The sequence below is a fragment of the Hypanus sabinus genome, chromosome 20, assembly GCF_030144855.1.
Source record: "Hypanus sabinus isolate sHypSab1 chromosome 20, sHypSab1.hap1, whole genome shotgun sequence".
Lineage (NCBI taxonomy): Eukaryota > Metazoa > Chordata > Chondrichthyes > Myliobatiformes > Dasyatidae > Hypanus > Hypanus sabinus.
The window spans coordinates 83,186-110,084 of NC_082725.1; the positions used below are offsets into that span (position 1 = coordinate 83,186).

The window sequence follows — 26,899 nt, forward strand, 5'->3', positions numbered from 1 at the left end:
AGAGTCCAAGCCATTCCTTGTACGCACAGGGGTGAGGCAGGGGTGTGTGCTAGCACCAGTGCTCTTTAACATCTTCCTCTTGTGTGTTACCAAGCTTCTCCAAAATGAGATTGAGGATAGCAGCGGTGTGGCAGTGGACAACAGATTAGATGGCAACCTCTTTAACATCAGGAGGCTCCACGCAACTACCAAATTCCATAGAGAGCAGGTCCTGGAGCTGCAGTATGCAGACGACTGTGCTCTTGTGGCCCATACTCCGGAGGATCTTCAGACTGTCCTTGGTGAGGCGGTGTGGCTGTCAATGCCAGCAAGACAGAAGTAGTTTGCCAATGGAGTACTAGTGTCCCAGCCACCCTACCTGCCTTCACTGTTGGTGATGAAGAGCTGTCAGTAGTGCCATCTTTCAAATATCTGGGGAGCATTCTCCCTGAGGATAGTGGCATTGACAACGACATCCAGAGCCACATTAAAAAGGCATCAGCTGCCTTTGGGAGACTTCTACGTAGAGTCTTTCAGAACAGGAGCCTTTGTCCCCCACAAAGGTCTCTGTATACCAAGCGGTCTGTGTCACCACCCTCCTTTATGGCTGTGAAACTTGGGTAACTTACAGCTGTCACATCAAGTCCTTGAAGCGCTTCCACATAAGCTGCCTTCAGTGCATCCTAGGAATTACTTGGCGTGAGTGGGTGCCTCACACTGAAATACTTGTAAAGACCAACTGCAGAAGTATTGAGGCCATGATCACCCAGCATCAATTGCAGTGGCTGGGGCACATGGTAAGGATGCCCCCATGTTGGTTACCCTGCAGAGTCTTATACAGCCAGCTACATAATGGTCGACGCTCAGCTGGAGGGTCAAAGAAGCGCTAAAAGGATCAGATGAAGAATGTTTTAATGAAGTGCAAGATCAGACCTGAGGACCTGGAGGATGTTGCTGCTGACTGTAACACATAGCGACAGCTGTGTAGGGATGGGTTTCATATTCTGGAGATGGAAAGAACAATGAGAAGACAGCAGAAGAGAACTAGGGGAAATGCAGTCATGGTTGCCATCCTTACCACCACCACTACCACATATACAAACGTACATGTCCTACCTGCAATAGAACCTGTGGGTCCAAGATAGGACTGTATACTATCAAAGATCTCACCGTTAAAGCGTCGAGCGCGCACTTTAAAAGGCAGGACTTCTTTTCAGAGCGGGCAGCGGAGTCCGTGGAAGCAGAGTCCTGGGCTTTGGCTAAGTGGGAGTCCGTGGAAGCAGAGTCCTGGGCTTTGGCTAAGTGGGAGTCCGTGGAAGCAGAGTCCTGGGCTTTGGCTAAGTGGGAGTCCGTGGAAGCAGAGTCCTGGGCTTTGGCTAAGTGGGAGTCCGTGGAAGCAGAGTCCTGGGCTTTGGCTAAGTGGGAGTCCGTGGAAGCAGAGTCCTGGGCTTTGGCTAAGTGGGCTTCGGCGTAAGGGGACTTCGGTAAGCCTGTGTGATTGCTCGCTGAGGGGAAGAAGGTAAGGTCGCTAGGTGCTTTTTAGACTTACTCTATTAATTCAGTTCAGGTATGGGGGAGACAGTCAGAGCAGTGGTGTGCTCCGTATGCAGTATGTGGGAAGTCAGGGTCAACACAGTTGTCCCTGATGACCACACCTGCAAGAGGTGCGTCCAGCTGCAGCTCCTATCAGCCCGAGTTAGGGAGTTGGAGCTGGAGCTGGATGAACTACGGATCATTCGGGAGGCAGAGGCAGAGATAGATAGGAGTTATCAGGAGGTAGTCACACCAAAAAACCAAGAAGTAGGCAGATGGGTGACGGTCCAGAGAGGCAGTGGGAGCAGGCAGAGAGAGCAGAGCACCCCTGCGGCCATTCCCATTAACAGTAAGTATACCGTACTGGATACTGTTGATGGGGATGACCTACCAGGAATGAGTTGTAGTGGTCCTGCCTCTGGCACAGAGGTTGAACCCTCAACTAGAAAAGGGAGGAGGGAAGAGAAGAGAGCGGTAGTTTTAGGGGATTCTAAAGTTAGGGAGGCAGATAGGAGATTTTGTGGGGCAGATCGGGAGTCTCGGATCGTATGTTGCCTCCCTGGTGCCAGGGTCCGGGACATCTCAGATCGGGTGCAGGCTGTTCTTGAGAACGAGGGCATGAACCCAGATGTAGTGGTCCATGTAGGGACCAACGATGTAGGTAAGGTGAGTGAGGGGGTCCTGCTTAGAGAGTTCAGGGAGTTAGGAGTGAAGCTGAAAGGCAGGACCTCCAGGGTGACAATCTCGGGATTGCTACCTGTGCCATGTGCGAGTGAGGCGAAGAATAGAATGATTATGCACATTAATACGAGGCTGAGAGCATGGTGCAGGAAGGAAGGGTTCAGGTTTTTGGATAATTGGTCTTTGTTCCAGGGACATTGGGTCTGTTTCGAAGGGACGGTCTACATCTGAACCAGAGGGGTACTAACATTCTTGCAGGAGTGTTTGCCAGTGCTGCTCGGGGGGGTTTAAACTAGATGTGCAGGGGGCAGGGATCCAGATCCAGAGGGTTGGTCAGAAGGAGCATGGAGTTAAATGTGTAGAAGGTTTGGGTGATCTTGAGAAGGTCATCAAAATTCAGGGTGCAATTAGCCCGATGGAAGTTCAAGGAGCTGGGTTAGGTACAGTAGACAGTGTTTTAAGCAAAGAGAGGAGGAATGGGCTAAGAATTCTATACTTGAATGCGCGTAGTGTCAGAAATAAGAGATGAGCTTGAAGCTCAGATGAAAATGGGGAACTACGATATTGTTGGGATAACGGAGACATGGCTGCAAGGGGATCAGGCCTGGGAATTGAGTGTACCAGGGTATACGTGCTATCGTAGAGACAGAAATATGGGAAGAGGGGGTGGGGTGGCCCTGTTGGTGAGGAATAAGATTCAGTCCTTAGCAAGAGGTGATTTGGGAACGGGAAGTAGAGTCTGTGTGGATTGAGCTGAGGAACAGTAAGGGTAAAAAGACCCTAATGGGTGTTGTGTACAGGCCCCCAAACAGTAGCGTGGATATTGGGTACAAGTTGATTAGGGAGTTAACATTGGCATGTGCTAAAGGTAATGCAGTCGTTATGGGAGATTTCAACATGCAGGTGAACTGGGAGAATCAGGTAGGTGCTGGACCCCAGGATAGGGAGTTTGTGGAGTGTCTAAGGGGTGTATTTTTGGAACAGCTTGTGCTTGAGCCAACCAGGAACGAGGCTATTTTGGACTTGGTGATGTGTAATGAACAGGAATTGATAAGTGATCTTGAAGTAAAGGAACCATTAGGAAGTAGTGATCATAACATGATAAGTTTTTATCTACAATTTGAGACGGATAAGGGCAGATCAGAGGTGTCAGTGTTGCAATTAAATAAAGGAGACTACGGAGCCATGAGGGAAGAGCTGGCCAAAGTTAAATGGGCGGATGCCCTGGCAGGAAAGACAGTGGATCAGCAGTGGCAGATATTCTTGGGCATAATACAAAAGATGCAAAAGCAGTTCATTCCAATGAGAAGGAAGGATTCAAAGAGGGGGAAGGGGCCACAGTGGTTGACAAAGGAAGTCAGAGATTGTATAGCATTAAAGAAAAAGAAGTATGACAGGGCTAAGATGAGTGGGAATACAGATGTTTGGGAAAGTTTTAAGGAACAGCAGATCTTAACTAAAAAAGCAATACGGAGAGAAAAAATCAGGTATGAGCTCAGTCTAGCCAGGAATATAAAAGGGGATAGCAAAAGCTTTTTTAGCTATGTGAAGAGAAAGAAGATAGTTAAGAACAATGTTGGCCCCTTGAAGAATGAATTGGGAGAAATTGTTATGGGAAACAGGGAAATGGCAACAGAATTTAATGCGTACTTTAGATCTGTCTTCACCAGGGAGGACACAAGCAATCTCCCAGATGTATGGATGGGCCAGGGTCATAAGATATCAGAGGAATTGAGACAGATTGACATTAGGAAAGAAACTGTGATGAGTAGACTAGTAGGACTGAAGGCTAATAAATCCCTGGGTCCAGATGGTCTGCATCCGAGGGTTCTAAAAGAGGTGGCTCAGGAAATTGCGGATGCATTGGTAATCATTTTCCAATGTTCCTTAGATTCAGGATCAGTTCCTGAAGATTGGAGAGTGGCTAATGTTGTCCCACTTTTCAAGAAGGGAGGGAAGGAGAAAACGGAGAACTATGGCCCTGTTAGCCTAACGTCAGTCGTGGGGAAGATGCTTGAGTCCATTATTAAGGACGAAATAGTGGCACATCTTGATGGCAGAAATAGGATTAGGCCGAGCCAGCATGGATTTACCAAGGGCAAATCATGCTTGACTAATCTGTTGGAGTTTTTTGAGGGTGTAACAAGGATGTTAGACGAGGGTAAGCCAGTGGATGTTGTGTACCTAGATTTTCAGAAGGCATTCGATAAGGTGCCACATAGGAGATTGGTGAGTAAAATCAGAGCTCATGGCATTGGGGGCAGGGTTTCAACATGGATAGAAAACTGGTTGGCAGATAGAAAGCAAAGGGTAGCAGTGAATGGGTTTTTCTCGGACTGGCTGGAGGTGACTAGTGGGGTTCCACAGGGCTCTGTATTGGGACCACAGCTCTTTACGATTTATGTCAACGATTTAGAGGAGGGCATTGAAAACTATATCAGCAAGTTTGCTGACGATACTAAACTGGGTGGCAGTGTGACATGCGAAGAGGACGTTAGGAGAATACAGGGAGACTTGGATAGGCTGGGTGAGTGGGGAGATACTTGGCAGATGTCATTCAATGTGAATAAATGTGAAGTTATCCACTTTGGAAGCAGGAACAAGAGGGCAGAGTATTGTAGAGTTAGGTAAGGGAGAAATGCAAAGAGACCTAGGAGTCCTAGTTCACCAGTCAATGAAGGTGAATGAGCAAGTGCAACAGGCAGTGAAGAGGGCAAATGGAATGTTGGCCTTTGTTACAAGGGGAATTGAGTACAAGAGCAAGGATGTCCTTTTGCATTTGTACAGGGCCCTGGTGAGACCACACCTGGAATATTGTGTACAGTTTTGGTCTCCAGGTTTAAGGAAGGACATGCTGGCAATTGAGGAAGTGCAGCGTAGATTCACTAGGTTGATTCCTGGGATGGCAGGGCTGTCTTATGCAGAGAGATTGGAGAGATTGGGCTTGTACACGCTGGAATTGAGGAGATTGAGAGGGGATCTGATTGAAACGTTTAAGATAATTAAAGGATTTGATAGGATTGAGGCAGGAAATATGTTCCAGATGTTGGGAGAGTCCAGTACCAGAGGGCATGGATTGAGAATAAGAGGTCAGTTATTTAAAACAGAGTTGAGGAAGAGCTTCTTCTCCCAGAGAGTTGTACAGGTGTGGAATGCACTACCTCGGAAGACGGTGGAGGCCAATTCTCTGGATGCTTTCAAGAAGGAGCTAGATAGATATCTGATGGATAGGGGAATCAAGGGATATGGGGACAAGGCAGGGACTGGGTATTGATAGTGAATCATCAGCCATGATCTCAGAATGGCGGTGCAGACTCGAGGGGCCGAATGGTCTACTTCTGCACCTATTGTCTATTTCTAAAACAATAAATGCAATTCGAACAAAAGTGAATGAAATTACTTGAAAGCCTCTAGAAATTAATGAAGCTTTTAAGAATTTTTATTCTGAGTTGTATAAATCAGAATCAAAGAATGATGACGTTAAGATAGAAGAATTTTTATCACAAATAACTCTTCCAAAATTAAATACAGAAGAACAGAAGGGATTAGGTATGCCTTTTACATTGAAGGAAGTTGAAGAAGCTTTGGGATCACTTCAAAGTAATAAATCTCCAGGAGAAGATGGTTTTCCACCTGAATTTTATAAAAAGTTTAAAGATTTATTAATTCCTCCTTTTATGGAGTTAATATATCAAGCGGAAAGAACGCATAAACTTCCAGAATCTTTTTCAACAGCTATTTTAATAGTATTTCCAAAAAAAGATAGAGACCTTTTAAAACCAACATCATATAGACCTATTTCTTTACTAAACACCGATTATAAAATAATAGCAAAAATCTTATCTAATAGATTATCTAAATGCTTACCAAAATTAGTGCATATGGATCAAACAGGATTTATCAAAAATAGACAATTGGCAGATAATATAACTCGGTTATTTAGTATAATCCATTTAGCACAAAAGAGGGAGGAAATGAGTGTGGCAGTTGCTTTAGATGCAGAAAAAGCATTTGATAGATTGGAATGGGATTTTTTATTTAAGGTACTGGAAAAATATGGATTAGGAACATCATTTATAAAATGGATTAAAACCTTAAATACTAATCCCAAAGCTAAAGTAGTGACAAATGGTCAAATTTCAACATCATTTCAGTTAACAAGATCAACTAGGCAAGGTTGCCCATTATCACCTGCTTTATTTGTGTTGGCAATAGAACCACTAGCTGAATTAATTAGAATGGACCCAGATATTAAGGGTTTCAGAGTTAATCAGGAAGAATACAAGATTAACTTATTTGCTGATGATGTTCTACTTTATTTAACAGATCCATTACATTCACTACGCAAATTATCTTATAGATTAGAAGAATATGGGAAAATATCGGGTTATAAAATAAATTGGGATAAAAGTGAAATTTTACCTCTTACTAAAGGAGATTATAATCAATGTCGATTAATAACTCAATTTAGATGGCCAGCAAATGGTATAAAATATTTAAGTATAAGAGTTGATAATGATATAAAAAACTTATGTAAATTAAATTATTTACCACTTTTGAAAAAAATTCAGGAAGATCTTGAAAAATGGATGGCATTACATTAGTAGGTAGAGTAAATACTATAAAAATGAATATATTCCCTAGACTACAATATTTATTTCAATCATTACCAATACAATTACCCCAGAAGTTTTTTCAAGAGTTAAACAAATATGTGAGGAAATTCCTCTGGAAAGGTAAGATGTCAAGAATATCGTTGGAAAAATTGACATGGAAATTTGATCTAGGAGGATTACAACTTCCAAATTTTAAGAATTATTATAAAGCAAATCAACTTAGATTTATTGCATCTTTTTTCGAGAAAGATAAATTGGCATGGGTTAGAATAGAACTAGATAAAATAGGAGAAAACGTACCAGAAGATTTTATATACAAATGGGAATCTAAATGGATACGGGAAAAGAAAGAATCTCCTATATTAAAACATTTGATTGACTTATGGAATAAGATAAATGTTGATGATGAGACAAAAAAATCTTTATTAGCAAAGAGATCTTTAATTCAAAATAGACTTATTCCTTTCACAATGGACAATCAACTTTTATATAATTGGATTCAAAAAGGGATTAGATATATAGGGAATTGTTTTGAAGGAGGTATATTAATGTCATTTGATCAATTAAAGAATAAATATAAAATATCAAATAATACTTTATTTTGTTACTTTCAATTAAGGGCTTATTTAAGAGAAAAATTAGGTCAAACAATGTTATTGCCGAAATCTAATGAAATAGAAATTTTAATTCAAAAAGGAAATATTAAAAAATTTATATCTTTTATGTATAATTTGATTCAAAGACAGGCAATTAAACAAGGAGTCCATAAGTCAAGACAAAAATGGGAAAGTGACTTGAATATTAAAATTGAAGAAACAAATATGTCTTGATAGTATGACAAATACAATAAATGTTCGGTTAAGATTAGTGCAGTATAATTTTCTACATCAATTATATATTACACCACAAAAAATAAAAAAATTAAATCCAAATTTATCAGATCAGTGTTTCCGATGTAACCAGGAAACTGGTACTTTTTTACATTCGACATGGTCTTGCTCTAAAATTCAACCTTTTTGGACAAATTTAAGACTTTTACTGGAACAAATTACAGGAACACAATTTCCTCATAATCCAATATTACTTTTACTAGGTGATATTGAAGGGATAAAACCGAAACTCAAACTAAATAAATATCAGAAAGAATTTATAAAAATTGCACTGGCAGTAGCCAAAAAAGCTATTGCAGTTACTTGGAAATCGGATACATATTTAAGTATAGACTCTTGGAAGAAAGAAATCTATGGGTGTATTCCATTAGAAAAAATTACGTATAATTTAAGAGATAAATATGAAACATTTCTGAAAATTTGGAGCCCTTATTTACAAAAGACAGGATTAAATATATAGGTGCTCTGAAGATGAAACAATTGGTTATTAGGGGAAAGAAATAAATATACATATTAAAGTTATTGCGAATTCCATGGAGCATGTGGAGATCTTCCAACAACCAGGCATTCTTTCTTTCTTTCTTTTTTTTTCTTTCTTTCTCTTTTTTTTTCTATAGGGCAGTTAGGGGGGAAGGGTTAAGGGGAGGGGGTAAGGGTTATATACATTTTTTTTATACTTTACTTTGTAACTATTTAAAAATGCAATAAAAAAAGTTTTCCAAAAAAAAAAGAACCTATCAATTTCCACCTTAAATATATCCAATGATTTTGCCTGAACAGCTGTCTGAGGCAATGAATTCCACAGATTCATCATCCTGTGGCTAAAGAAGCTTTTCCTCATCTTTGTTTTAAATGGACTTCCCTCAATTCTGAGTCTGTGCCCTTTGGTCCTAGACTTCCCCACTATAGGAAAAATCCTCTGCACATCCACTTTATCCAGAGATTTCAGCATTCAGTAGGTTGCAATGAAATTCCCCCTCATTATTCTAAATGTCACTGAGTACAGGCATCAGAACCATCAAACCCTCTTGACATGTTAACCCTTTCATTCCTGGGATAATTCTCATGAACTTCCTCTGGACCCTCTGCAATGCCAGCACATCTTTTCTTAGATAAGTGGCCCAAAACTGCTCACAATACTCCGTGTGGTTTGACCAATGCCTTATAAAACTTCAGCACTATATCCTTGCTTTTGATTTCACAGAAACATACAAAATTGGTACAAGCTTGACATGATTCTCCACAGTTGATGCTTCCATAGGCTTGTGTGTCCAGAGCTTTGCCTGTTCATTGTAAAAATGAACCATGTTCATTGAGATACGAGTCAGAGGAAAATCTTGCTAGTTTAAAGGATCATGCATTATCCCATTAACTTCACACAACTAACATGTTAAAAAATCCTGGCCGCTAAGAGATAGAGGAACAGAAATGTAGGCAGATTATGGAAAAATGTAAATACAACAGGGCAATTATAGCCAATGTAAACAATCCACTGAAGTGTAGTATCACAATGAAGTGGACTGTAAGGTCAAGAGTCCTTTACCTTACTAGGAACCCTTCAATAGTTTAGTAATAATGGGGTAGAAACTACCTTTGTACCTGATGGTACCTGTTTTCAGGGGTTTGTTTTTTCTGGCTAATGAGGAAAGTATGTCTGCAGTGGGAGGGGTCTGATTATGCTGGCTGATTCACTGAGGCAGCCAGAGGTGAGGTCACCGACCTTAAAGGGGAGGTTGGTTTCCATGATGTGCTGAGTTGTGTCCACAACTCTCTACAGTTTGTTGTCATCTTGGGCAGAGCAGTTGCCATACCAAGCATCCATAGAGAATAGTTTTAGAACACTTATTACAGATCCCTGTATCCTCATCCACTGTGTCACAGATCAGCAATGAGAGACACTGATTAACACATAAATGGCTTTATACTGTAAGTATTGATTCAAGTTTATTTATCATTTTGAAATAACATTTAACTATACTTAGCAATAGTACCCACATTAATCACTACATTCCTTCTGAATGACAAGATCATACAAGTCAGAAAAGCCCATTGAATTCAATGGAAAATGATGTTCTTCAGAAACTATGCACGCTACAAGGCCTACTGTAAGAAAATGTTGCAGAGAAGAGTGCAGGACTCAGTGGGAGAGTGGAGCAATCTCCGGAGGGATCCACTCTATCTTCTACAGTGAGACAATGATATCCAACATAAGGAGAGAGCAGGAAAATGATTATCAGAGATCAAGACCACGAATCACGGATAACAGAAATAATATTCCTAGAGAATCGCTCAAATGTTTCCCAGTGAATCACGCAAAAGTTTGCGGAGAGCAGTGGATTGATTAGCAGGGTCCTGAAAAATTGGTCTCGCACCGAAATGCCAGCTGTTTATTTTTTTCCATAGATTCTGCCTGGCTTGCTGAGATCCTCCAGCATTTTGTGTGTGTCCTTTTCGATTTCCAGCATCTGCGGATGTTCTCTCGTATTTGTGATTAACCGGGATCAGTACAATAACCTTCATGGAATTCCCGCTATCGAAAGCACCAATGAATGTCGGTGCAGACTTTAATTGGCAGGAAGGGAAGTCATCCCAGAGAAGAGTTACCGGAAAATAATGGTGGCGAAGATAGTGGCAAAGTAAGTAGCTTAGCGTTCAGGGACCGCCGTCTCCAGTGAGCTTGTGCCCTTCAAGTTTGCTTATAGGTACTGAAGGCACGTGTAAAATTAAAGAGAGACAAAGGAAAATGTTCAATCTTTGAATATTTCATCCTTACCCCACCATAAAACAAGATATGCTAGAAAACCAGTTGCTTGACAAATGAATGACAGTCGTGGACCCCATCGGGCAAATCGTTGTGTGTGTTCTTTACGTGAACCTAGACGGTAGCTCCCACTACCGAGACTTCGTTTAAGCGAAATCGCTTCATTCCGATATTGATGTGTTAGTTTAATGAACGATCAATCTTCTAAAACATGTTTTAATTACTATATACGTCGTTGTTTTAAATGTAATATTTGTATTTGCAGCGTTTGCCAAATTTCACATTGTTCCTTATTCCAGTTTCAATGGTCTGATGACGTGGTGATACTAAAACGTCATGAAATTTTATTTCACTGTTCCCTCCCTAGTCCTTACTGAGAACCAGGATTTTAATGCAAACATTTTTAGTCCTGACACAATTAGCATTTTTCTAAGTATAGCAAATGTCATCGGTTTACGTTGAGTTCAAATCGCCAAGGTTGTGCAATGAACTCACCACATTCCTAGTATTAAAAGAAAATATCATGTTATTTTTCACTACATGTTGTCAAGATTCCTCATTTGAAGGAAAGTATACTGTTCACCTGAAATATATATTCCATTTTCAGAATAAAAAAGGTTATTAGTCTGTTTTATTATATACACTCACAAACCTTCGTTTGGCTATAATTAACTATTATATTCGTGACATTTTAACAATTCATAATCTGGATTTTGTGAGATTCTCATTGAGATTCTGTTCCTTCTTTCAAGGAACGGAAGGTTTCAGATTTTTAAGTTTTAAATTTATTTTTGAGGAAGCTATATAGGATCTTAAGTCTCTTACTAAAATCAACCTGTTAAGACGGATATAGACGAGATTTGTAGATCTGTTTAACGCTAAATATCTATTTGAGGTTTGAAGTACCTACAGAAATAATCATATACTCTGTACGTGGATATTGGTTAGTTTGTGTTTGTAAATTTCTTTGATAAAAACCTGACTTGACATTAAGATCAGTAAACGCCTTAGAGATTCACTACAGAGAAACGTATGCGCCAGGATTGCTTCTTGTTACACATGCAGCAATTAGGTCCGTCTCTCGGAAATTATGATGTAAAATACCGGTGAGATCAGAAGCGATAGAATGATGTGCTTTCTGTGAGAGAAAAACAGGAGAAAGAGGGATGAGCGATAGAATCATATAACCATATAACAATTACGGCACGAAAACAGGCCGCCTCGGTCCTTCTAGTCCGTGCCGACGCTTACACTCACCTAGTCCCACTGGCCCGCACTCAGCCCATAACCCTCCATTCCTTTCCTGTCCATATACCTATCCAATTTTACTTTAAATGACAATACCGAACCTGCCTCTACCATTTCTACTGGAAGCTCATTCCACTCTCTGAGTAAAGAAATTTCTCCTCGTGTTACCAAAGGGAATGGATGAAGAAGGGATGGAAAAGGAATTTATTTTTTCCATGTTTCCTTCGGACTTAGAGCCATTTGCCCCATTGATTTTATAGTGATTCCAAGAGCAATTCTGTTGGTAATTTTCTCCGCAATCTGCTATCATTTGCTGTATAGCCAAAATATTCGAATTCGCTAGTTTATTGCTTTTTTTCCCCAAAATATTGCAAGTTCATTTATTAAGCTGGCGTTAACTAGCTATATAATCACTGCTGTTACTTTAGAAAATATTTATAAACTTCGTATTAATTTAAAAATAGACACGGCTTCCCCCTGCGCTGGGGATTCCTCGCGTGCACGAGGAACTTGAAATGACACTGTCTGAATTACAAAATCCGTTCTTGGGGATTTCGTTGGGGAATCCTGTAAAGTATGCTCGCCAATAAATAAATGTCCAGAAGTGGCGGTGGTAACAATCTCTTGGCATTCGAATACCAGGCGATCAGCTGGCGGACCTTGCGACCCTAAGCATGGCTTCACTATACTGTTAGTGGAATCTTTGATCCGTGTGTTTTACCGCTGGTCCTAGGCTCAGAGGAATTTCACAGCAACACACACGCAATGCTGGAGGAACTCCATCACTGTGTGTGTGTTTCTTGAATTTCCAACATCTGCATATTTTCTCTTATTTGTGACAGGAATTTCACAGCTTCTTCTCTCTCTCACTTACAGACCTCTGCCTGCCTGTCCCCCTGCTGATGTACCTGACAGCCGCCCTGATATCTCAGGTATCCGCCTTCCCACTTGCTGAATCTTCGGGAGATTCTGATGACCTTTTCGAAACGAGCCAAGTTTTAAGAGAGCCGAATCTGGAATTCCTCGCCCTGCACATCCGGAGTGTTGCCGTAGAACTGCGCGACCGGCAGGTGAGTTTGGATGTTTCCCGAAAAAGTGTATTCGAAGTCCTTCGAAAAGCAAATCAAAGAAAGTAGCCAGCAGATTAGGCAGCGTTTATTCATAGAGCCTGTTTTCAGCCTCTGCTTAAATGTGCCCAATGACTTGGCCTCCAGAGCTGTCTGTGAATTCCAGATTCAGGTCTGGCTAAAGAAATTCCTTCTTATATCTGTTTCAAATGGATTTTTTTGTAGTGTGAGGCTGTGTCCCCGGCTCTAGGTTTCCCCCACCATTGCATCCTCTCCAAGTCAACTCTTTTCAAGATCCTGAGTGTCAAGATTTTTTCAGGATCTAACCTGGTCCCAACATATAGATGCAGCTATAAAGAAGGTAAGACCGCAGCTATATTTCAACAGGAGTTTGAAGGGATTCGGTTTGCACCAAAATCACTGGAAAACTGATGTATAGATGTACCACGGAGAGCATTCTGACAGGCTACATCACTACCATATACGGTGGGGGGGGGGCGGGGTGGTGCTATTGCATAGGGCCAAAAGAAACTACAGAAAGTTGTAAAATTAGTCCACTGTATCTTGGGTACTAGCTCCGTTAGTATCCAAGACATCTTCAAGGAGTGTCTTAAAAACCCCATCAACCAGGGCATACCCTCTTCTCATTGTTACATTCAGGAAGGAGGTACAGAAGCCTAAAGGTACACACTCAACAATTCAGGAACAGCTTCTTCCCCTCTGTCATCCGATTCCTAAATGGACATTAAACCCATGAACACTTCCTCACATCTTAAAAATATATATTATTTCTGTTGTTGCACTATTTTAAGCTATTCAATATACTTATATACACTTACTGTAAAATGATTTACTGGTCGTCTGTTTATTATTTATTTATGTTTCTTTATTTTTATATTATCATGTATTGCATTGAACTGTTGCTGCTGAGTTAAATTTCACGACGCATGCCAGTGATAATAAACCTGATTGTGATTGTACCTGGGCCTTCCAATATTCGATACATTTTAATTAGGTCCCTCCTCATTCTTGTAAACTCATGGATGGTGGTGGATTTGGTCAGCAATATCTCAGGTATACGAAGAAGGTAGTGGGAGTAGCCCGCAGATTAGGTAGAGAAACAAGGCACGCTAAAGTCGTTTAATATCACGACTCGCCATTTTCGGCAAGATATAGTTATCTGAAATGACGGGGGCTTTCGATGGCAGGTTGCAGGATGACCTGCTGGGGTTTGCTTGGCTTGGTGCATGACGCCAAAAACTGAGAGATTAGAGTGGGAGTGTGATGGAGTTTAAAACAGCCGAATATGGGGTGATAAGAAATTATGTACTTGTGTTTATCATCACTTTGCTGAAAATCTGTCCCGAGGGAAAAAATGTGGAGATGTACCCACTGCGTTTACTGACTGCAGTGACTTTTATAGTGATAATAAGCATATTTGATGTGTTATTTTGCAGTTGTGTGATTTTTTTTCCCTGTGTGATGGGAGTATGAGTTTGCTGCAGATGTACAACATGCAGCTGCCACAACTTACGCAAGGTGACCGATGTTACAGGAGGTCCTTCCGAAAGGTGAGATATTTTCACTTAGTTTGTAAATCCACTATTTTAATAGTTTGTTAAATTCAACTTTACTTTCTCTTTCATACTGTAATCCTCTTTTTATCACGGTGCAATCGTGTCGCATAAATGAAGTGATTGTACATGGGTACCCCAAGACTACATATATTAGTAGAGATTTGTTCAGCGACAGTAGTAAAATTGAAGCAAGTAACTTTCATGATCAGAACTACAGATTAACGTAGAACAACAGAAATGCTCAACATACTCAGCAGGTGGGGCACCAGTGAAAGTTAACGTTTCAGGTTAATGTCGCAGATTGAGGTCCTGTGTTAAGATAACAATAAATCAGTTCTGCAAATCACAGATGATAATATGAATGAGTATATATCTATTAGAAATAAAATATGCAGAAATTGGCATATACTTCAACAAATAAATACATAAAGCCAGCAATTTTATCAAGAACGCATATTTAACACCAGGCATCCATTCTGCCCATGTAGCATATTATTTCCAGTTTTTACTTTGGGCTGAACTTTTATGCCATTGTGTTCCAAATAAAACTCTAGATGTCCTCGTTATACTTGTAAAATAAACACTTGATACTGAAGGTGACGTATAAAGGACCCCACCCAGCTCATTGCATTACCATGCAGAGCCAATGCTTCAGTCATAATTTTCAATAGCAGAAGATATGACTCCAAAAGAAGGAACTTATCTGTGCATCCTTACCTTATTATCTCTCTCTCTTTAACCAAACTGCAGCCAAAGAGTGTACAGTACTCAGTTTTACTCAGTTCTGAATAATATTGTAAGTAAACTAAGAGCAAGGGGGTTGATAGGAATAGTAGTTTATTAGGTATAGTTGGGAATGAATCAGCATGCTATTTTTCACCTCATGGATCTGTTTACCTTAAGCATGAACTTCTTGAATAAGTTTCTGAAATGTTAGGGCAACATCACACTAAAAATACTATGTCACAATTCAGTTGCTGGTTGTGGATCTTTTCTGGCTACCAAGCCTAATGCTAATGCATTTTGCTACAGTAGAGTGATATTTATACAGCTGGAAATGAACACAGAATATAGAACAGGACAGCACAGTAAGACCCACTATGTAGCACCAATTTATAAAAACTTAACCCATGGTTAATTTAACCCTTCTTGTATACATAGCCCATGACCCTCACTTTTCCTTGCATCCATAAGTCTATCTAAGAGTCTTTTAAATGTTCCAATTGTATCAGTCTCCACCACCACCTTGTGAAAAAAACTACCTCTGACATCTCTCCTAAACTTTCCACCACTCACCTTAAATGAATGCCCTCTGGAAAAAAGGTGCCAATTGTGCACTCTACCTTAACCTCATAATCTATACACCTCTATCAAGCCTCTCATCTTCTGTCACTCCAAAGCCAAAGGCCTAGCTTTCTCAATTTTTCCTCATATTTCTTTAGCCAGAGAGTGGCGAATCTGTGGAATTCTTTGCTATGGAGGTTGATAAATTTTTGATTGGTCAGGGTGTGAAGGGATATGTGGAGAAGGCACAAGATAGGGACTGAGGAAAATTGGATCAGCCATGATGAAATGGTGGAGTAGACTCGATGGGCCAAAATGGCCTAATTCTGCTCTTATATCTATGGTCTTAAAAGACATGTGCTGTCTGAGCTAGCCAGCATCCTGGTAAATCTTCTCTGAACCCTCTCTAAAGTTTCCACATCCAAGTGGTTTGGGGACTTGTGAGACTGTGGATGGTGTTCTAAAGAAATGCAAGAGCTTCAAAATGAATTCTCTGCAATTCTCTTTGTTGCAACCAATGGTAGATTTAGTGTGGCTCCTGCTTGTTGCAATTTACTGCAGTGACAACTTTTTTAATATAAATATTCCACACATTTGAATTCTCAGATCTGAACATGGATACAAGAGATGATATGTGCATCTACACTAATGTTCAGTAACTAAAGGATTTTTAATTGCTTTGTAGAAAACATGCTTGACAAAGATTGTCAAGAGCCTTTATGAGTACAAAAGCTATCTACAATTTGTAAAGCAAGGTACTGAAAATGAGAAACACCAAGTGGACTCAATGCTGATGAGCATGGAAAATTTAGCTGATTTACTCCAGGTAAAAACTGCCATGATTATTTTTTCTGCAGCTAATTAATTTATGATACGAAGTATTTTCTCAGCTAATATTCACAAGTGCTGTAATGCCAAAAGCAGAACCACCAAGCAAGAATAAGGGAGAATGTCAGACAATCCTGTTTGAAATAACTTCTCAATACTGGAATTTAGACCTGTGGTAACTTCTACTTTACAAAAAGACCACTTGACAATTTGATGGCCAAAAGAACACCTTTATCTGGGATGGCAAAAGATATTTATAGTGCAGAGGTTTCCAGGTACCTCATGCGGCATGGGTGGAGGTACTATGTACAATGCATACTGGGAGTAAAAAGAGTGGAAGTAAAAACCCCACCAACCCCGGAAGCCGCCTCTTGCTATCAACAGCTTCCCGATTAGTATTAACTTACTTTTAATAATACTCACATCTTGACTCAAAAGTTATATTGAAGACTGGATATTTTTTTACAACAATATATTCCTTGGCCTTGTAGAGCTTTCAAGGTTTTAATTGGTCAAATACACCAGTGATTTTACATGTAAAACAGAGCCAAAAGAGCTGAATACAGCAATTAGCATTCACAGGAAATTATACCTGTAAAATTGCAGATTTGTCGTATCCAATTTTTTTCTGCATTTTTACAAATATACAAAAAAGCAAGTATTTCAGGACCAAGGCAGTGTTACCTATAAACATCATTCCTTTCCAAATGTGCCCTCATTTCAGATATATTGCTGAAAAAAATATTAATTTGAGAAATTTGCATATCCAATTGAAATTCTTGCAGTTTCTATTCCTTTTGCATTGGCTATAACATGGATTTAATGAATACTACTTTAAATTATATCAGCTGATAGTAACAAAATTGTTTTGTCTGTATTCCAGTTAGTTATATTTATTGTTTTATTGATACCCTACAATAATTTAAAATTTTGATTTGAATTACTTAGTGAGTAGTTCTTTTTCCTCATGGATCAGCAATTTAATTGCAGCCACCATGGACAAAAAGCCATGCAGTATTGGAAATACTACACTGTAATACACAAACAACAGTTTGAGCTCTGACTTTAATTAGATTCATTGATGATCATCCCTTTAAATAACTCACACTTAATTTTCTAAGAACCTTGGTGGTGCAAAAGAAAGTTCTTTCCTCAGGATGAAAATCAGCTTATATTAAGGAAAACTGGATGTTAAGAAACAGAATTAAACCCTGTAGCTTCTCTCAGATCTCAGGATTTTATTACAATAGAATGATAGTATTTTGTTTTCTTTTTACTGTATTCTTCAACTACCATAAAATTGAATTACTGAAATATCTTCTATTTTCTATTTTCCAGAGCAAAATTCATCAGCAGCATGAGGAGGTTTTTATCCCAGACATGCTGTCTAAGAGTGTCTGGAATAAACAAGTGAAAATTCATGTGATTCTTAGAAATTTTGCACTTTTTATGGAGAGTACAATTCGTGCCATCCGATTCATAAAATGAATCCTTACAGCTGTTTCACTTTAACAGTCACACTCTGACTGAATATTCTAGTTCACATGCGTTCTTGTGTATGGTATGCTTTCAGAACAGAGAGCTATGTAGTTCTGTATTCAGAATGAGAAATTTTCTTTCTAATTCAGTTCTGTGAAACTGCAAGTTTTATTTTTACTGGAGTATTTATCCATTTATTTATTTATTTATTTGTTTATTTATTGAGTCTATGGTTCTACTGATGCTCAAAATTCCAGTTCATTGTTTGGCTGTGAAGTTAATAAATCACTGTCTTTTATTCTGTGCTAAGGACTGCAGCAGGCATCACATAGTCATGATAATTTATTACACTATATTTAAATCAGTGGTTAAATTAATCATTAAATTAAATTAATTGGAGTACTTTTATTAATTTATTTTACCTGTATCTTCAATGGGACAAGTATTCTATGCAAATGAACACATCAAATAAAAGAAAATACTTTTCAATACAATAAATTTAATATTTTGCTTTTTCTTTGAACCTGTCTGCCATTTGTTGGATGTCATCTTCTCCCAGAAAGAACAAAAGTTCAAATTCAAGTTTATTGTCATTTCAGTTGTATACATGTATATCGGTAAATGAAAGCATATTCCTCCAAACCAAGGTGCACAACACATGTAAGTCACATACAACACATAAAATAATATTACCATTAATAAATTACATAAGAACATAAGAAATAGGAGCAGGAGTATGCAATCTGGTCCATCAAGCCTGCCCTGCCATTCAATAAAATCGTGGCAAATCTGTCCATAAACTCAGCTCCATCTACCTGCCTTTCCCCCATAACTCTGAATTCCCTTACTATGTAAAAACCCCTATATGTTTCTTAAATATATTTAGTGAGGAAACCTCAACTGCTTCCCTGGGCAGAGAATTCCACAGATTCACCACTCTCTGGGAAAAACAGTTTCTCCTCATCTCCGTCCTAAATCTTCTCCCCTGAATCTTGAGGCAATGTCCCCTAGTTCTAGTCTCGCCTACCAATGGGAATAACTTTCCTACTTCTATCTTATCTATCCCTTTCAAAATTTTGTATGTTTCTATAAGATCCCCCTTCATTCTTCTGAATTCCATAGGGTATAGTCCCAGGCAACTCAATCTCTCCTCATAGGTTAACCCCTTCACCCCTGGAATCAACCTGGTGAACCCCCTCTGAACTGCCTCCAAAACCAGTTCATCTTTCTTCAAGTATGGAGACCAGAACTGCACACAGTACTTCAGGTGCGACCTCACCAGTACCCTGTATGGTTGCAGCATGAACTCTCTGCTCTTGAATTCAATCCCTCTAGCAATGAAGTCCAATATTCCATTTACCTTCTTAATAACCTGTTGTACCTGCAAGCCAACTTTTTGCGATTATTTAAATAATAATTTGCTTTTCTATTATTCCTGCCAAAGTGGATGATCTCACATTTACCAGCATTGTATTCCATCTGCCAGACCTTGGCCCACTTACTTAACCTATCTGTATCCCTCTGCAGACTCTCCACATCCTCTGTACAATTTTCTTTTCCACTCAGTTTAGTGTCATCAGCAAATTTTGCTATGCTGCACTCAGTCCCCTCTTCCAAATCATCAATGTAAATGGCAAACAGCTGTGGGCCCAGTACCCACCCCTGCTGCACCCCACTCACCTCTGACTGCCAACTGGAGAAACGCCCATTTATACCAACTCTCTGCCTTCTATTGGTTAACCAATCCACTATCCATGCCAATACACTTCCTCCAACTCCATGCATCCATATCTTATTTATAAGTCTCTTGTGCGGCACCCTATCGAACGCCTTCTGGAAATCCAAGTATACAACATACACCTGTTCCCCTCTATCAACTGCACTCACTATGTCCTCAAAGAACTCCAGTAAGTTTGTCAAACAGGAACTGCCCTTTCTCAATCCATGCTGTGTCTGTCCAATGGAACCACTCCTTTCTAAATGTTACACTATTTCTTCCTTAATGACAGCTTCAAGCATTTTCTCAACTACAAATGTTAAGCTAACTGGCCTATAGTTGACCATCTTACCATCTTTTGCCTACATCCTTTTTAAAAAAGTGGCATGACATTTGATGTCTTCCAATCCACCAGGACCTGCCCAGAGTCTAGAGAGTTTTGATAAATGATTACCAATGCATCTACTATAGCCTCCTGTTCTGGCATGTGGCTAAGTGGTTAAAGAGTTCGTTTAGTGATCTGAAGGTTGCTAGTTCAAGCCTCGGCTGAGGCTGCGTGTGTGTCCTTGAGGAAGGCACTTAACCACACATTACTCTGCAACAATACTGGTGCCAAGCTTTAAGGGTCCTAATGCCCCTCCCTTGGACAACATCGGTGGTGTGGAGAAGGGAGACTTGCAGCTTGGGCAACTGCTGGTCTTACAAAAATAAAAACCTTACCCAGGCTTGAGCCCTGGAAACTTTCCAAGGCACAAATGCATGGTCTATCGAGACTAATGGAGGTCTACACACAATTCCCCAATTCCTTCAGCACCTTGGGATGCATTCCATCAGGACCAGGAGACGTATCTACCTTCAGGCCCTCTAGTTTGCTCATCACTACCTCTTTATCAAGGCACTCACCTCCCATTTCGTCCATAACATCCTTCTTTGGCATATTAGATGTGTCTTCCACCGTGAAGACCAACACAAAATAGTCATTCAATGCCTCAGCCATTTCCTTATCACCCAATATCAATTTTCCCTTCTCTTCTTCCAAGGGACCTACATTGACTTTAGCCACCATCTTCCACTTTATATATTTATAAAAACTTTTGCTATTTGTTTTTATATTTTGTGCTAATTTACTTTCATACTCTATCTTCCCTTTCCTTATTTCTTGTTTAGTTGTTCTCTGTTGCTTTTTAAAGTTTTCCCAATCTTCCAGTCTCCCAATACTCTTTGCGACTTTGTACACATTGCTTTTAATTTGATACTATCTTTTATTTCCTTAGTTATCCAAGGCTGGCTGTCCCCACACTTACTGTCCTTACTTTTGACTGGAATATACTTTTGTTGAGCACTGTGAAAAATCTCTTTGAAAGTATTCCACTGTTCCTCAACTGTCCTACCAAATAGTCTGTGCTCCCAATCTACATTAGCCGACTTCTCCCTCATCCCATTGTAGTCTCCCTTGTTCAAGCATAATACACTAGTTTTAGATCTAACTATTTCATCTTTCATCTGAATGCAAGATTCAATCATACTATGATCACTCTTTCCAAAACGGTCCCCGACTACAAGATTGCTAATCTTACCTGTCTCATTGCACAGGACTAGATCTAAGATAGTATTTTCCCTTGTAGGTTCACTAACATGCTGCTCACGAAAGCCATCACAGATGCATTGTATGACATCCTCCTCAAGACTTCCTTGACCAACCTGATTCACCCAATCTATGTGGAAGTTAAAACCCCCCATGACAGTTGCCTTTCCGTTCAGTTATTTCTTGGTTAATTGCCTCTGCCACTGCAATATTTTTATTAGGTGGTCTATAGACAACTTCCACCACTGATTTTTTTCCCTTTACTATTCTTAATCTCTACCTAGATGGACTCAACATTCTGCTCCATAGATCTTGTATCATCTCTCACAATCGCCCTGATATCATCCGTAATCAAGAGCACCAACTCACCTTCTCTGCCTTCCTGCCTATCTCTCTGTATTACCTGATACCCTTTTGATATTTCATTAATAATAATATTAACAAATAATAAGGTGAACTTACGTCATAAGTTAAAAAGTAATCAGTATAACGCTACTGGCATTTCATAGATGATGAAACCTGGGGGAAAATGCTGTATCCTATCCTAACAATCCTTGACTTAATGCTATGATGATGGGGGGGGGGGAGTCAAAGAGATTGTTGAAGGGATGGTGTGATGCTCTCAGCAGTCCTCACAATCCTTGGTAGGGTCTTGTGGTCAGATACATTGCAATTTCTGTACTATATTGTGATGTAGCTGGTCAGGACACTTTCAGTGGTGCTCCTATGCAAAATTGGTTCGAATGGGGCGAGGTGGAAGCCTCACTCTCTTCATGAAGTGGCGATGCTTCTCTGCTTTCTTGTCCAAAACAGTGGTGATAAGACACTCGAGTTGTTGCGCTTGCATCATTCTACCAGCAGCTCTCTCTCCTCTCTGTATGCCATCTCACTCTTACCTTGTTGTATACTATTATAATATATAAAGAGAAGAGTCATCAAAATATTTTCCTTATGACTTAAAGATGCCGGATGCAAATCTCAACATAGATTAATGGGAAAAGCACTGTAAATAATTTAATCAATGCATATAGTCAGTGATTTTACAGTACAGAACACACCATTTCAGCTCAAGCTACCAGAATGAGTTTTCTCTTTGTAGGCTTGTAGCGGTGTGCTACACGCAGCGCTGAAATAACGACACGTTGTCGGTGAGCTGCATTTGCGAAAGAGGTTTATTCAAACTTCGCGGCCTCGCTTTAAAGCCTTCCTGATCCCGCCCTCCCAGGGCGGGAATACTGTAGGGGGCGCGTATTCACAGTCCCGTCCCGCGCGGGGGCTTTCCCCCTTGCTGGTGAAGTAGGTTTGGCGCCCTCTTTCGGACCGGCCTCAAAGCCGGCGCGCGCCACTTCGTGAGCCGGTTCGAGTGCGCTGGGAAGTGGGTCGCCACAGGCTATGATTTTCTGGTGTGAAGTTCATTCTGCTGCTTAAGGTCTGCTCAAAGATACCCAAACACAATTTGGATAGCTTTGAGCTATTCAAACTGTGTTGGGGTAGCTCAAACACTTAACTGCTGGATAGCTAACTGCCAGGTAATTTTGGATTACAGACCCCGCCGTCAATCTCAGCTGCTCTACCAACCCAGGGCATATTCAAATCCTGGACTTCAGCACCATCAATGCGGGTTCCAAAGACCAAGGACACCTTCAAAGCGATTCCGCAACCTTCAACTTCGACTCCAGCCTTGAACTCCAGGCCGGGTCCTTATGTACTGCTATTGTGACTCCCGTCTCCCCCTCCCTCACTACCACTCTGCAATCTGGTCTCCCTCAAATGCCATTGTCAGCTCCTTCTAGCGGAATTAGTCTTTACTCTTAATAATTTCTCCTTTAGCTCCTCGCACTTCCGCCAAACTAAAGTTGTAGCCATGAGCACCCGTACGGGTCCCAGCTATGCCTGCCTTTTTGTTGGCTTTGTGGAACAGACCATGTTCCAAGCCTATACTGGTACCCATCCCCCACTTTTTCTTCACTACATTGATGACTGCATTGGTGCTGCTTCCTGGATGCATGCTGAGCTCATTGACTTCATTAACTTTGCCTCTAACTTTCACCCTGCCCTCAAATTTACCTGATCCATTTCCGACACCTCCCTCCTCTTTCGTGATCTTTCTACCTCTGTCTCTGAAGACAGCTTATCTACTGATGTCTACTATAAGCCGACAGACACTCACAGCTACCTGGACTATTCCTCTTCCCACCCTGTCTCTTGCTAAAATGCCATCCCTTCCTCGCAATTCCTCTGACTCCGCTGCATCTGTTATCAGGATGAAGCTTTTCATTCCAGGACAAAAGAGATGAATTTGCTTTTTTAAGCAAAGAGGCTTCCCTTCCTCCACGATCAACTCTGCTCTCAAACACATCATTCCCATTTCATGCACATTTGCTCTCACCCCATCCTCCCATCACCCCACTCGGGATAGGGTTCCCCTCATCCACACCTACCACCCCACCAGCCTCCAGGTCCAACATATAATTCTCCGTAACTTCCACCACCTCCAACGGGATCCCACCACCAAGCACATCTTTCATGCTTTCCCCACTCTTCATGCTTTCTGCAAGGATCGCTTCCTATGCGATTCCCTTGTCCATTCACCCCCCCCCCCATTCCTTCCCACTGTTCTTCCTCCCGGCACTTATCCTTGTAAGCAGAACAAGTGCTACACCTGCCCTTACACTTCCTCCCTCACCACCATTCAGGGCCCCAGACAGTCCTTACAGGTGAGGCGACACTTCACCTGTGAGCCGGCTGGTGTGATATACTGCATCTGGTGCTCCTGGTGCGGCCTTCTATTTATTGGTGAGATCTGACGCAGACTAGGAGACCGATTCGCTGAACACCTATGCTTTGTCTGCCAGTGGTCACATATTTTAATTCCACGTCCCCTTCCCATTCTGATATGTCTATCCATGGCCTCCTCTACTGTCAAGATGAAGCCACACTCAGGTTGGAGGAACAACACCTTATATTTTGTCCAGGTGGCCTCTAACCTGATGGCATGAACATTGATTTCTCTAAATTCCTTTAAATTAAATACCCTTCCTCCCCTTCTTGTCCCATCACCTATTTATTTATTTATTCCTCTTCCCCCCTCTCTCTCTCTCCCCCCATAGAACATTACAGCACAGAAACAGGCCCTTTGGCCCTTCTTGACTGTGCTGAACCATTTTTCTGCCTAGTCTCACTGACCTGCACCTGGACCATATCCCTCCATACCCTTCTCATCCATGTATCTGTCCAAATTTTTCTTAAATGTTAAAAGTGAGCTTACATTTACCACTCCATCTGGCAGCTCATTCCACACTCCCACCACTCTCTGTGTGAAGAAGCACCCCCCCCCCATGTTCCCTTTAAACTTTTCTCCCTTCACCCTTAACCCATGTCCTCTGGTTTTTTTTCTTCCCTTGCCTCAGTGGAAAAAGCCTGCTTGCATTCAGTCTGTCTATACCCATCATTATTTTATATACCTATCAAATCTCCCCTCATTCTTCTACGCTCCAGGGAATAAATTCCTAACTTATTCAATCATTCTCTGTAACTTAGTTTCTCAAGTCCTGCAACATCCTTGTAAACCTTCTCTGCAATCTTTCAACCTTATTAATATCCTTCCTGTAGTTAAGTGACCAAAATTGCACACAATACTCCAAATTCAGCCTACCAATGCCTTATACAACCCCCCTTTTCTTTCTCTCTTTGTCCCTCTCACAATCACTCCTTGCCTGCTCTCCAGCTTCCTCTGGTGCTTCCCTCCTTTCAGTTAGTCCTGACGAAGGGTCTCGGCCTGAAATGTCAACTGTACTTCTTCCTATAGATGCTGCCTTCCACCAGCATTTTGTGTGTGTTGCAAACACAGTTAAAATAACTTAACAATTTTATGCTGAATGTGGAAAGAGGTTCAAGGAGAGTTCTTTCCACATCTCTTTTTTTGTAATTTATTTTTTATTGAAATTCATCATCAAACAAACATTTCCATAAGATGTATTTCAGATATTGTACATATATATATAATACAGTCACAAATCTCCACATCATATTTATCTGAGGTATACACTCATAGAAAAGAGTGGAAAGAAAGAACAAGCGAAAGGAGAAAACTATGTACAAATAGAGAGTGATCTTTTTCTTACAACATATTCATCGATTTGTGAGGATAAAATCAGGCCTACGAGGTGTTATGTAGTTAAACCATTTTTCCCAGTATGAACCAAATTGTTCCAACTTATGATTAACAGTGTTACATACCCCGTGGGTATATTGTGACTGCCTTATGACCATGATGTAATTGAGTATCTGGTAAACATGATGTAATGGTCTTGTGATGGTGGTGATGTAATTTCCCGCCAGTGTGAAGTCACATGATGTAATTTTCCCACCAGTGAGAGGTTATGTGATGGCCTGTTTCAACAGGTATAAAACGGGAAAGCCTTGCTGTGATACAGGTCAGCTCGTTGTTTAATTCGTCAGGTACTCCCTTATGCTGTGTATTCGTCTCATGGCAATTTTGTTTTAAAGTGGAGTTTTACTTTCTGTCTTAAGTCTCAAAGGTTATTGCCGGCAGTTTTGCTAAACACTGCCAGTTGTGGTTTGGTTTCTACCTTTGCAATTCAGTTGGAGAGTGAAGAATTTACCGAAGTTTGGAGACTCGAAGGATTGAGTAATTGGTGTCATTGGTGGTAATACAGGATTGATCTTATTGAATCCTTGTTCAGAAGGTAGTAACCTGCATCCAAGGAAGCCACTGCATTGTGAAAGCAGAAAGGGCTGGGTGCAGTATTATTCGCCAAGGAAGGTCAGTTCCTTTAAGCTGTTTTTATTTCCTTCATCGTAAATCCTTTGGGCAAGGCATATTTCGGATGTAGTCAAGGAATTTGTTACTTCAGGATAGTCTCTCCTAATTGACTGTGTAAATTATTTGGACTTTTGCATTTACCACTTTTAAGAACTGCATTCGCATTTATCGCTTTAAGAACTGTTCGAGTTGCCGTATAGCAGTTAACTTCTGGTTAAGTTAGTCGTTCGTTTATTTTTCATTTGTTGTTGAGCTGAGTTTAAATAAATGTTTTACTTGTTTATAAAAAAAACCCGTCTCAATTCTATATTCATTGTTGCTATATCATAACAATTGGAGGCTTGTGGGATACGTACCGTTTTTGAGTTTAAATGCTTGTTTAATTATCAGTCTGATTTGAAAAGGGAAATACCCAATTCATTTGTTTGATTGGTTTGTGGATGGTATTTGGCAACAATGAATTCTGACGACTTTCTGGCATTGTCAGACGCAGAGTTATTAGCGAAGGCGAATAAGAGTGATGTATCTGAGATTGCTAGCAGGCTGGAGCTTAAAGGTATTTCAAAGGTTACAACAAAGCCTGTAATTCAGAGGAAAATCACAGAATATTATGTAGATTCGGGTGTTTTCGATGAAACAGTGTTAGATAAGTTTCCTGTAAGTAAAGCAGCAATCCAGTTACACCTGGAACAGGTAGCATTAGTAAAGCTTAGGATAGAAGCTGGGTTAAAAAAGAAACAATTTGAAGCTAACCTGGAATTAAGTCAGCTAGAAACTGAAAATAAAAAGAGGGAATTTGAACTTGCAATGGCAGAATTAAGGTCCGGTGATCAGTTCTCTGGTTCTAGAAGAAAGTTTGTTGTTAGTC

The 26,899-nt window shown here is 40.4% G+C and overlaps 1 protein-coding gene across 1 annotated transcript in view; it reads left to right on the plus strand.

The window, feature by feature from the left end:
• Nucleotides 1-18,395, plus strand: part of LOC132378211 (interleukin-6-like) — a 38,642-nt gene extending 20,247 nt beyond the window's left edge. The window contains exons 2-5 of the mRNA XM_059944920.1: nt 12,585-12,778; nt 14,233-14,346; nt 16,322-16,462; nt 17,803-18,395. Coding sequence (XP_059800903.1) covers nt 12,611-12,778; nt 14,233-14,346; nt 16,322-16,462; nt 17,803-17,952 — 573 coding nt within the window. The 5' untranslated portion in view covers nt 12,585-12,610 and the 3' untranslated portion in view covers nt 17,953-18,395. The remainder of the gene's footprint in view (nt 1-12,584; nt 12,779-14,232; nt 14,347-16,321; nt 16,463-17,802) is intronic.
• Nucleotides 18,396-26,899: the final 8,504 nt, after the last annotated feature.